Raw genomic sequence first — 13,642 nt, forward strand, 5'->3', positions numbered from 1 at the left:
CTTTGCCCCCCAAAATAAATACATTTATTGTTGTATAAATTGGAAGCTCATAATCCATTGTTACGTTCAAATGTATGAAATAATTATATTCCTTATAAAAATCACAAAAATGTCCAGGGACCTGCTGTTTATATTCCCTAGTGTTATATATAATAATATCAATATATTTGTAATTTACCATAACCCCTTGTTATTCATCTCAGCAAATTGTACACAAGTTTGTTAACAAAAAATACTGGATTTTAAAGTTTAAAATAGAAGTTAATTATCTATTTCCGTGAAATTAATGTTAATGGAATCCTGTTGGAAATTCAAAAAAACTCATTAGGCATATGTTGTATTCTTCACTCAGTATGAAGATAGGAGCAGCTGAAGCAGTTTTCTCATATTCACCATGTTATCTTATGTCAAAATTTCAGAAAGATCCCTCCAGGAATCTTAAAGCTGTCAATGCTTGATTCTTCTGTAGCTAAAAATGGGGCAGTGCTTATGGAAATCAAAAAGAAATGACTCCAGAAAATTCACTGTCACCTGACTTTATTAGAGACAGAAACTATGGGAGATGAAAATAGTGACAGATATTAAAACTTTGGTTGAGCTTCTTACTTTATGATGGGAAGATAAGAGTAGTTGAAGGATCACCAAATTCTTTTTTATTTCTGTGTAAGTCTACTGCAAAACAGCTATAAAATGTTATATTAAAGAATTTCAATAATGCGATACAGTTTTTACATTTCTCTTGCATTTCCTCTGTGAGAGAAGCATTTCTCTAAAGAACACAGCATTACGTTTTGAAGCCCTCTTAAAATGCAGACATCTCTGGTGAAAGTGGCAGTTCTTATTTGTTGATCAGTTTAAACATTATGAGCCATTAGTGGGGACCAGAGGGCTGAGAACCAACCCACTGAGAACAGCTGGGTTTTCTACGAGGGACTAAGAGGGTAAACGTGCAGACAGCCAAATGCTTCTCGAGTGGGCAGCCCTCACTGGGACACCAAGGAGGAGGCCCCCAGACACTCCAGAAGGCTGAGGGCAAGCTATGGAGGATGGCACCTAAGGGGCACTAGAGAAGGATGGCAAAGAAGATGAGTGAGGCTTCTCCAGCTCTACGTGGAGCTCACTATCACCAATTTGGTCCCCGTGTCCTTCAGTACCTGGAGGAGGAGTACCGCAAAGGAGCCCGGGAAGACGACCCTATGCCCCCGGTGCAGCCCTACCACTACGGCTCCCACTACTCCAACAGCGGCACTGTGCTTCACTTCCTGGTCAGAATGCCTCCTTTCACAAAGATGTTTTTAGCTTATCAAGGTAAGGATGGTTTTCTAACTGCCTCAAAGGTCAGATTGGTCATCAGGGGAAAACCAGTTTGCTGACATCCTGAGAATGTATTAAAACTAATCAAACCATAGGAAAAAGAATTCTGCTTACTTTCTGAACAAAAGTCTCTTTAAGATACCTGCTGGGACTTCCCTGGTGGTCTAGTGGCTAAGACTCTGCACTCTTAATGCAGGAAGCCTGGGTTCGATTCCTGGTCAGGGAACTAACTAGATCCCACATGCCTCAACTAAAAGATTCTGAATACCACAATGAAGATCGAAGATCCCAGGTGCAGTCCAATAAATTTAATTTTTTTTTAAAGAGAAACCTGCAGTAAGCCAAATCATCTCGATAATGTCTCAGATTTCAGCCTCAAATTGAACTTTTCTACATTTATAAAAATGCAATTCACTTTTTAAAAGTTAAGATATCATTCACATAGGAAAAACTTTACCCTCCCTTTTAAAGTTATGAATTCACTTTTTTAAAATGTTCAACTGAATGATTTCAGATAACCTGTTATCTTTGGCCCCCAAAGGGGAATTTTAAGTTGTCATCAGTAGGTGGCTATTAGGAGACCTGCACTGCCACCTCCACCATAGTAACCACCTAGGGAGTCATCTTCAGTGGCCGCCCACACACCTGAAGATGGCTTTGAAACCGGTGAATTTATTGCTTTGTGTGCAAGTAGGTTTCTAATGAGAACACTGATTTCTAGTGAGAAGTCCTGTCAGTTTCTCGTGAGTCAGTGGTACTAGCCCTGTAGTTGTTCCTCCTGGAACAGAATCCTTTGTGGAATCATTATCCATTCAATTACTCGACTCTTCTTGAACTTCTTTATGTATTTACACTCATATGCATGCAACCTCTTGGGGGAATAAATTTTGTATTCTGTAGACCACTTGGTCTGTGAAAGGGGCTTTCTTGTATTTGTCCCTCTTCTATTTGTCAGTACACAAAACAAATGTTGCATATGACAGCTGTTCAAATATTTGAATATTACTACCCTGCCTCCTCCTCCTCTCACTCTTGCTTATCCCTAGGCTAATTATCCGTAGTTAAGAGCCTCCTATATACAAGGCTTGCTGCAAGGAATGCAGAAATAAGTAAGACAGTTTTGTACTTATTTAAGCGATGTTTGCTCTGGTTTCCAAACCTGTCACTGTTCTGCTCATATTTCTGGATGTGTTCTGATTTGTGAATGCTGTTATTAAAAAGTAGCAGTCAGAATAAAAAAGGATATTTCAGGAATTCCCTGGCAGTCCTAGTGGTTAGGACTCCACACTTTCACTGCTGAGGGCACAGATTCAATCCCTGGTCAGGGGGCTAAGATCTGCAAGTCAGGTGGTACGGCCAAAAGAATAATAATAATAAAAATGAAAAACTATTTCAGATGTGGTTTGGGACAATGGCAGTATATAACAGAACTGTTATTGCCTTTCATTTCTTTTCATGTCGTCCAAGAATCTATTAATATAAAACTCTCAATCAACTATTATGCTAGGTTTTCTTCACTGTGTATTTAAGAATGATTTTTAAAAAAGACAACAGGGACTAGCTCAGTCCCCATTCTATTCTTCTGATTAATTTAAAATGATTTGTAATGGCATTTTAATTTATTTCTAGACTTCTCCTTTAATCCAGGGTTTCTCACTTTGGCACTGTAGTCATTCGGAGCTACATAGTTCTCTGTAATGGAGACTGACCTGTGCACTCTGGGACATTTAGCGGCATCCCTGGCCTTGACCTACTAGATGCCCATGGCATCCCTCACCAGCCATGAGAACCAAAAATGTCCCCTGGGAAGCAAAAGCGCTAAGTTAACAACTGCCACTTGAGTTCACACGTGTTCTAGATTATAGGAATTTGTAGTATTACTTTTTTAAAAAATCAAGAAACTACAGAGAATTTAAAAATTCAAACAGAAGCCTCAGTGTGTTTCTCCTGTTCCACAGTTCTGCGTATTGATTCCACCATAGCCTCACAGAATTGCCTTTAATTTTCCTAGATTCCATTTAGATTAATAACTTTTTATCCTGAGTGAGTTAGTACTTTTTTAAGTGGCCCTCCCTACTTTCTGAGAAAACAAAACAAAACAAAAAAATTTACAAACCTCATTTCATCCCAGATTTTATTTAGTGCCCAGCCAATTCTAACTGATTCAGCTGAATAGAGGAGAAAGTAGTAAAAGTGATAGAAAACATTGCTTGGCAAAGCAGGTCAGGCTTGGGGAAGATTTAGCATATTTAAAAAAAAATTGTGCCTTGCTTGATGCTGAAATTAGTCTCTGTCTCCAGGTGAAAAAATATGTTCAAATTCCGACAGGTTAGGGGAGTTTTAGATGGTACACATGGTGCCTAAGAAGAATCCACACTGCTGATGTTTTCAAGAGCTGGAGTTTAGATACCATTTCATATTCTAGGCTAGAAAGTCTGTTAACTGTTGACAGAAAAGACAGAATTGAAAGTCAGTCCTTGATTGTTAATAGTCTACACAAGGAAAGCTTAAAAGAATAACTATTAGTTTATTTTCATTCATAGGGAATTTTACTTATTTAGCTAAGAGTTAGAACATTTAAAAAGCAGTGCCCTTGTCACCCCAGAAAGAGAAAAGAAAAGAGAGAAGAAAAATAGTTTTACTGATTAGAGGTAAAGGGATAATTCTGCTTCTTGATGGGGTAAAAACTATTTTTACCTACTTGAATTTTAATTTTCCTTCCATATTTATTCATTCAATAAATAAATAATTATCTAGTTCCTAGAATGTGCTTGGTATAGTTGATATCCCAGGTGTCTGCTTTTATGGAACTTTCATTCTTCTTGGGCATATAGATATTTAATATTAATTAAACAAGTTATATAAATGTATCTAGTTATACGTGAAAGCATAATACAGTTTAAAAATAATACAGTCTCAAATTATGTAGAGTAATATTTATTTTCACAAACACAAATAACCTCTTTTACATTATGAACAAATAAAATCATTTTAATATTTTTGAAGTATTGAAAGTAAATTATAACAAGTTTCAAATGGAATCAAGTCTTTGTGTCTTAAGTGTGTTATTTGTATTTCTTTTTAGATCAAAGTTTTGACATTCCAGATAGAACTTTTCATTCTACGAATACAACTTGGCGCCTCTCATCTTTTGAGTCCATGACTGATGTGAAAGAACTTATCCCAGAGTTTTTCTATCTTCCAGAATTCTTAGTTAACCGTGAAGGTACAGCAATAAATCATTTATAATTTAAATTTCTTAGAGTTTGTACTTACTTTATAATTTTCCAAAAATAAAAATAGCTTTTGTAAGTTCTAAAATTTGAGACCCCAAATAAGAGAAATGCCTTTACTTACTAGGTATATAATTTTATTTCCAAATGAGCTTGAGGATTTTAAATATTAACTATGAAAGCATTTGTAAACATGTGTATTTTAATTTTGTTACAGAAATTGCTTTATTATTTTCTCTGATTATAAAAGTTGTAATATGCTGATTACTTTTAAAAGTCATGAATTTATTAAAGAACAATCTAAATTAACCAAATGTCAATGATTTTATGAGTAATGACCAAGTTAGAAGTAAAACACTCTGACTAGAGTTATTGAATAATGAAAAGTGACACTAGAAAATAAAATAAGATTTTCTGTGATGCCAGTGACCAACAGTCTCAGCTAATCATACCTGCTCTTTAATGTAAGATCAGTTAATCCTTTACAAGGTGTCTTTTCTTTCACTACCTAATTTCATATTTTTATGTGACTTTTAGGAATATGTGAAATTGAGAATTATATCTTTAGAGAAGTTAACGTGTTGGCCAATTACTTCAGAATTTTTTACTGTATTAACTAGCTTCTCTGAAGTTATTTAGATAATCACTAATAAATCTGTGCTGCTAATTACTTGGAGCATGTTTCATAGTGTTGCCCAAGTAAGGAATGCCTCAGTGAAATATCAACACCTTCAATTTGGGGTACCTGCCTTGTGGTTCCTGCCTCAGTTAGTCTGCTGCTTGTCTCCCTGTCCATGGTTTCTTATATGTATGTTCCCATTATATATGCTGCTGCTGCTGCTAAGTCGCTTCAGTCGTGTCCGACTCTTTGCAACCCCATCGACGGCAGCCCACCAGGCTCCCCGTCCCTGGGATTCTCCAGGCAAGAACACTGGAGTGGGTTGCCATTTCCTTCTCCAGTGCATGAAAGTGAGAAGTGAAAGTGAAGTTGCTCAGTCATGTCCGACTCTTGGCGACCCCATGGACTGCAGCCCACCAGGCTCCTCCATCCATGGGATTTTCCAGGCAAGAGTACTGGAGTAGGGTGCCATTGCCTTCTCTGTCCCATTATCTATAGCTGTATAACAAATAACGCCCGTACTTAGTGACTCAAAACATTAAATGTATCACCCATGATAGTTTCTGCAGGTCAGAAATTCAGGAACAGCTCAGCCAGGTGGCTTTTGTGGTTTTGGCTCAGGGTCTCTTGTGCGGTTACATTCAGATTGGCTGCAGCAGGAACATCCAGGGAAACAGAGCAGCATGAGGCTGGCGGGCTGCTCCTTCTTTAGTGTCTGTAGTTTTCCTCGTGGTTTCTCCACATGGACTATTGTGGACTTCTTGCAGCATGCAGCCTCCGACATCCTAGTTGGCAACTCCGGGCTCCTAACACGAGTGGCCCAAGAGAGATGAGCAGAGGCTGCATGGCCTTTTCCAGCCTAGCCTTGGAGGCCACAGAGTGGCCTTCGAGTGCATTCTGCTTGGGAGGTAGTCACAAGGGCCTGCCCACATTCAAAAGGAAGGAGCATAGACTTTGCCACTTAATAGGGGAGTAGTGAGATTCTAGAAAAGCATGCACAGCAACGAGTGTTGTAATAGCCATTTTTGGAGAAGATAACTTGCCATAGCATACATCCTGCCATTTCCTATGAGCGTTCCTGTAGGCCTTTCATTGTACCTCCAGGTACCCGCTCTGAGTGAAGTGTCTACCCCTCTGATGTGTCCAGAGCCCCAGAAAGTTAGAAATGATTTGAGTTCATCGAGCCCCCTGCTGCTCACCCTCTCCTGCTCAACCCTTATATGCCTCATCACTACTGTTCAATCAGTTCAATCAGTGAGTCTCTGCTGCCTCCCTTGAAGCTGCCACACAGAGTCTGGAGGTGCTCAGCCAGTCCATTTTGACACTGTCACCCTGCAGCTGTCAGATGACTGCTGGGCTTTTTGAGGTGACCCTCACCCTCACCCCTTGTTAATTTTATATAAGCCCTTGGTTTATATTTCCTATCATATCATATCATTTCCAGGTACTTCCAAAATTAGTGAAGATCCTTCCAGTTGTTTTCACAAAAAGATCAAAAAGCAGTCAGACAGCAACTTACTTTCATATGGAGCATAATCAGCTTTTAAGAGGCTCTTTTAAATTTGTGTTCTGCTATGATGATCAGATTTTCTTTCCATAAAAAATAGCGCAAAAAATTTCTGTTCAAAGGTAACATTTCGTTTAGGATAATTTTTTTTAATTTTTTATTTAGTTTTCTAAACTGGAATATAATTGCTTTACAGTGTTGTGTTAGTGTCTGCTGTACAACATGAATCAGTTTTATGTATACATACATATATCCCTTCCCTCTCTAGGCTCCCTCCTACTCCTCCAGGATAATTTTTTTAAAGAAACACTTCTGAGATTTTTGTTTACACTAGCAGTCTAATGAGACAATTAGATAACACCTTATTTACATCACAGAACACCCCTCTTAATATGTTAAGTATAATTTTGTGTCTATGGGAATGCTTAGTGGAGATGAAATCAAAACAGACCTATAGATTTACCATAAAATAAATAGACTAAGTTCACTCTTGGAATGTATATACTTTGTTGAGTTTTTTAAATTGCAGAATGCTAATATTTACCACACAAGTAGCCTTAAATTTATTATGTATTAACACCAATAATTCTGAAATGCTTATATAAAAGCCTTCACTTTATTTTAATCAAGATTACAATTGAGATGTTTTCATACTTGGTGCATTTGAAGATTTGATAAGTGAAATATTAGAGTTAGCAGGCAGTGATTTTCTGCTTCTTTTCAATATAATATGAAGAGGTGGACAAGTAAATTTGAAAGATTTCAGATTCAGTTAGGATAGATAGTGTTGATCCATGCAGCTCTATGAGTCGTTAAGTCAGCAGGTGAGCAGCAGTGTTACTAACTTCTGGATGCTCCTTTTCCTGGTTATAACACACAATAGCTATTTCTGTGAACTCTTCAAGTCTGCTCAGTGGGCCAAAGGAAGCATGATTTGGAGGAGATAAACACTGATATTAATCTTCTCTTTTAGGTTTCGATTTTGGTGTGCGTCAGAACGGTGAGCGGGTTAATCACGTCAACCTCCCTCCTTGGGCACGTAACGATCCCCGTCTTTTTATCCTCATCCATCGACAGGCTCTAGAGTCTGACTACGTGTCCCAGAACATCTGTCAGTGGATTGACTTGGTATTCGGGTATAAACAAAAAGGGAAGGCCTCTGTCCAAGCCATCAATGTTTTTCATCCTGCTGTAAGTGACTCTTTTAAAATTCTGCATTTATATAAGGTAGAACCTGAGTATTTAAAAGTTAGACAGTTTCTTTATAATACTCAAGTTCAAGAGAATAATTGACAAAGACACGGAACTTGTCCAAGATTTTTTCAGGTTTATGTTTCACCTCTTTAAGAATAACTTAGATACTGTCTGTCAGAGATTCCCTAAGACCACTCCCAGGTTGGATGAGGACTTAAGAACTCAGCATACAGTTGTACTTACAGTGAAGGGTACAAAGCAAAAGCAGCAAAGGGAAAAGATACATGGGGCAGAGCTGGAGGGCACCAGGCACCAGCTTCCAAGAGACTTATCCCAGTGAGTCACAGAGAACTCACTCAGTTCCTCCAGCAACAAACTGACAGAATTAGGGCTGCCGTGCGGGGTTTTTATTGAGGACTGGTAATGTGGGCACCCTCTCATGTCCAGAAGTTCTGGGCCTCGGAAGGAAACCAGGTGTTCAAGATATGCCACATTGTCCAGCTTGGGTGCAGTGAACCACTTTTATCAGGTGAAAAAGGTAGAAACTCTTCTGAAATGCGTGTTCCCAGACAAGGCCAAGGACAGGCCTTCCAGACACACCTTCCCAAGGAGAGCAGTTCAGGCCTGCTGTGTAACTCTTTTCTGCACATCATCCTATATACATGTTCTGTTTTTAAATTGCATCCCCTTTCCTTATTGTACAAACAATATTTGTGCCTTGTTAGAATAATATCTAAGATACAGACTACAAAAGGAAGAAATTTTAAGATCAACTTTGATATCACCATCTAAAGATAAATATCAAACCACTTTCTTTTTCCTACACATATCACTTCATTTATATAATGATTTTATTTCTGTAATATTATCTTTTAAAAAATAATTTCATTTATTTATTTATGGCAGTGCTGGGTCTTCGCTACTGTGCAGGCTTTTCTCTAATCATGGAGAGCGGGGGCTACTCTCCAGTTTCTGTGTGCAGGCTTCTCGCTGCCGTGGCTTCTCTGGTTGCAGAGCTCGGGCTCCAGAGTATGCAGGCTTCGGTAGTTGTGGTGCACAGGCTTAGTTGCTCTGCGGCATGTGGGATCTTCCCTGGTCAGGGATCAAACCCTTGTCTCCTGCATTGGCAGGCAGATTCTTTAGCACTGAGGCACCAGGGAGACCCCCATTTATATAATAATATTAATGCTACTTATTATTCCAAAGTATGGATATCCGGTAATTTATTTAACTAGTCCCGTATTCTTGGATATTTCGTTAGTGTTCTTCTACTAAAAATAATATTCCTCCGATTATTTCTTTATGTACCGCTTTACTTCTTTGAGTTAAATTCCCAGAAGTCGAATTGTTACACTTTAATGTATATTTTTCAATGTTATTAGTCTACATTAAAAAAAAAAACAACTATCCTTTTCAGGAAGTTTTATTTTCCCAGGCTCTGGGGATGCAAAGGTGAATAAGATTCACACAGGGAGGGAAGATATATGAATGTCCAGTAAGCAAATGAAAAAAAGCTGTCATCTTTAGTCATCAGGGCTTTCCTGTGGCTCAGCAATAAAGAATCCACCTGCCAATGCAAAAGATGCAGGTTTGAACCCTGGGTCAGGAAGATCCCCTGGAGAAGGAAATGGCAACCCCTTCCAGTATTCTTGCCTGGGAAATCCCATGGACAGAGGAGCCTGGCGGGCTACAGTCCATGGGGTCGCAAAAGAGGCAGACATGACTTAGCATATATATCTTTATATATGCTAAGTCATGTCTTTAGTCATCAGGGAAATGCACATTAGAGCCACAGTGAGTTACCACTTTATATCATTGAGAATGACTCTAAATAAAAGACTAACAATTCCAGGTATTGAATAAATGGAATACTACTCAACAATAAAGAGGAAATGTTTTATGCTGACTGAAAGAAACCTGATCCACCCTGTATGAATCCACTCCATTTACCTGAAATTCTAGAACAAGGAAGATTAATCTCCTTCCTAGTGGTAGAAATCAGAACAATAGTTGCCTCCAGGGAGTAGGGTATTGACTGCCTAAAGGACATCAGGGAACTTTCTGGGTGATAGAAATGCTCTGTACCTTGATTTTCATGATGGTTCCATCAGATGGTACTTTAAAAATCTGTAGTGTTTTATTGTGTGTAAACTATACCTCTGTAGAAGTATATATGTAAGTTTTAAAGGTTTTAAAGACTGAGGTATAATTTTTAAGCTTCATATTTGATCTAAAATGTAACTTTAAAAGCAGTTAAGAGCTTCCCTGGTCGTCCAGGGGCTAAGACTCTGCGCTCCCAATGCAGTGGGCCTGGGTTTGATCCCTGGACAGGGAACTAGATCCCATATGCTGCAACTAAGACCCAGCACAGCTAAATAAAAATATAAGCAATTAAGTTCATTTTGTTGTACAGCAGAAACTAACACAACCTTGTAAAGCAATTTTACTCCAATACAAGTTAAAAGCAATTAAGAATTTGGACATTAACCTTAGTATACTCTGTGCCTATAATACTGGCACAAATTTTCAATTATTCTCATTTAAAATTCACATTAAAAGTATATGCATGCTAAAATATACCATTTAATTCTCATCTTACTAGATTTTTTCATTAATTCTTTGGGACTTTAGAGCTTTACAAAGGATAGAGTTGGTACCATTGTTCTAGAAATTTTAAATACATTTTATTTTTTTTGCCACATCCTTGCCCCCTGCATTGGAGGCATGGAGTCCTAACCACTGGCCCACCAGGGATGCCCTGTTTTAGAAATTTAACAAAACTCAATTCGTGGGACAAAACGAAGTGTAGCATTTAAGTTCACAGTCTCTGAATCCAGGATTGAGTTCACATCCTCATTCTGTGACTCTGCTGCTTGCTGTGTGACCTGCAGTGTCACCTTAACCTCTCTATACTTTTGTGCAGATTTGGAAAATGTGAACAATAATACCAACCTCATAAATAAGAAAATGTATACAGGGTAATGTCTGCCATCCAATTAAGTATAAGTGTTAACTTTGTAAAAAGGAATGTAAAAATGCCTTTTGATCTTAATTCATCATTCACTAGTGTATGGGGTTCACTAGAAACTGATACCATAGAAGGTGAAGAAGTACTATTTTAAAGTAAATTTTAAGAGCTCTGGCTATAGGGTTATTCCAATCTCCTTTTGAATTTTTGAGTCTATTAAATTAAACAACCATAAAGAATGAGTCTGCTTAGATAAGCATTTATAACAGGTATTGGAGCCCTTGTGGTGGTGGGAGTGTGGTGGGCAAGGGGAGTAGATGTTGAAGATTATTTAACTTCTAAAGAACCTTTGAAACTTTATTTTGGCATTTATAGAAATGTTATTTGTAGATATGAAAATGGAATTTGCTTCCTGATTAAATGCTGAAAGTTAAATCATACAAGCAGGATACACAAACATGACAGGTCTGTACCCAGCTTTAAAAAATGCACCTCACTTTCCGTCTGACTCCAACACTAAGAACAAAGGTGTAATAACACCCTTTACATTTAAGAGGTTGCAGTTCTCACTGCTACTCTTTCAGATTCTCTTTCAGTTCATTAGAACCTAAATAATACTGTCTTAAGCTACCTGGCAGCATTGTATCTCAGTTCATTTTTGCCTATATCGCTTTGGACAAGTGACTTTTTCAACAATGTAGTATTACACATGAAGTCTTTTTTAAAAGATACATGTACCAACATTAGGTGGGAAAGATAAAGGACGGTGGCATGGCAAATCCTGAATTTTTACTCCTTTTCTAGGCTGATTACTGCCCTAACCCATCTTTCTCTTTAGCTTCATGTCCTAAGAAAGGTGACAGCATGGAGGACACCAGTCACATGGAATACTGTGTGCTGGCCTTTCTGCGGTGATTTGGTGAAAGATGGAACATATTGACTGTTTCTCAGCCAGTCTTCTGCCCCTTGCCTGGGAGGTGAAGCTGTCCTTCCTCCTCCACTGACAACCTCACCGAGTTGGCTGGGGGCGCTGAAAGAATATACATCACATTACAGTCTTCTCACTGCCAGGTTCTTGTCAGGTTCAGCAGTATATGTGGAAACCTCAAAAGCAAACACACAGAGAGGGAATCGGAATTAAATGAATCCTCTCCAAGGATGAGTAAAGCATGGTTGTGTTACTCTCGAACTTACAAGATGGAAACCACAAAGACTTTGCTTGGGTTTCAGTGTTACTGGTGTTTAGACTCTTGATTCTTCAACCCAGACAAGAGAAAAGACATAGACATACAAAAATCTAGGTTCCTTACTAATGTCTCTGTGTGTAAGAAAACATATCTCAATAATTGATATTTGTAGACATCTTCAAGATACGGGGGATATTATATGAGTTAGCAACACAAAATCATCCTGTGACACCAGCCATTGTGTCTTGAGAGGAATCCGACTCTTTCCTTGAGCATATTCACACAAAGAACAAAAGGGCATTTGAATATCACACAATTTCAGGCAGACACAGGTGCTTTGAACTTCGAGTTCTCATTCTTATGAATCGAGAAAGTTGGAGTGGGGCAGGATCCTCTAGTTTTCTTCAGACTCCATGTTGTCATATCCCTGAATTCTGTTATCTCTTTTGATTTTGTGGACCACCTGAAGTGATGTTGACTCAGCTTTCTGACCCATATCTGACAGACAGCCACAGAAAAAATAGATCCACTTACTAATCGCCTGCAGAAGCTATTTTGGATCAACTTAATTGAAAAATTTGTTTATTTTTTAAATCAGTTTTTACTAAAAGACAAGACCAAAGAAAAACCTCATTTTGTTTTTCTTTTTTTTTCAATTTGAGGTATAATTGACATACATTATATTAGTTTCCAGTATACAACATACTGATTCAGTTATTTGTGAAATGATCACCACAATAAGTCTAATTAACATCCACCCCCTACTTAGTTACAAAAATTTTTTTTCTTGTGATGAAGACTTTTAAGATTTACTCTCTTAGTAACTTTTCAAATATGCAATACAGTGTTGTTAATTGTAGTTATCATGTTGCACATTACATCTCCATGACTTATTTGTTGTATAACTGGAAATTTGTACCTTGTGGGCCCCTTTAACTCATTTGCCCAACCCCCACCTTTGGTAACTACCAGTCCTATGAGCTTGGTCTTTTGTTTAGATTCCACATATAAATGAAATCATACTGATTTGTTTGGTATTTTCCTTTGTCTGTCTGACTTATATCACTTAGCATAATGCCTTTAAGTTCCATCCATGTTGTAACAAGATTTCATTCTTTTTTATGACTGAATACTATTTAGTTGTATATATTTACCACATCTTCTTTATCCATTCCATGTATACATGCTTAAGTTGCTTCCATATCTTGGCTATTATAAATAAAGCTGTAATGAACATAGGGGTACATATATCTTTTCAAATTAATGTTGTTTAAATGCCCAGAGGGCTTCCTTTGTGGCTCAGCTGGTAAAGAATCTGCCTGCAGTGCGGGAGACCGGGGTTTGATCCCTGGGTTGGGAAGATCCCCTGGAGAAGGGAAAGGCTACCCACTCCAATATTCTGGCCTGGAGAATTCCATGGACTATATAGTCCGTGGTGTCACAAAGAGTTAGACATGACAGAGCAACTTTCACTTTCACTTTCAAATGCCCAGAAGTGGAAATATTGATCATATGATAGTTCAATTTTTAATTTTTTGAGGCACCTCCATACTGTTTTCCATACTGGCTGCATCAATTTACATTCCCACCAGCAGTGCACAAGGGCTTCCTTTTCTCCAC

General features: G+C 38.1%; 1 protein-coding gene and 1 non-coding gene across 4 annotated transcripts in view; both read left to right on the forward strand.

Annotated features, from left to right (window-relative positions):
- Positions 1-13,642, forward strand: part of LYST (lysosomal trafficking regulator) — a 176,076-nt gene that overhangs the window by 140,015 nt on the left and 22,419 nt on the right. For all 3 annotated transcript variants that reach the window (XM_070364844.1, XM_070364845.1, XM_005905646.3), the window contains 3 exons: positions 1,152-1,308; positions 4,400-4,540; positions 7,647-7,864. In XM_070364844.1, the coding sequence (XP_070220945.1) occupies positions 1,152-1,308; positions 4,400-4,540; positions 7,647-7,864 (516 nt within the window). The remainder of the gene's footprint in view (positions 1-1,151; positions 1,309-4,399; positions 4,541-7,646; positions 7,865-13,642) is intronic.
- Positions 1,468-1,540, forward strand: TRNAK-CUU (transfer RNA lysine (anticodon CUU)). Its single transcript has one exon. It is a non-coding gene; the product is annotated as a tRNA-Lys (tRNA).

Source organism: Bos mutus, chromosome 28, assembly GCF_027580195.1.
Source record: "Bos mutus isolate GX-2022 chromosome 28, NWIPB_WYAK_1.1, whole genome shotgun sequence".
Lineage (NCBI taxonomy): Eukaryota > Metazoa > Chordata > Mammalia > Artiodactyla > Bovidae > Bos > Bos mutus.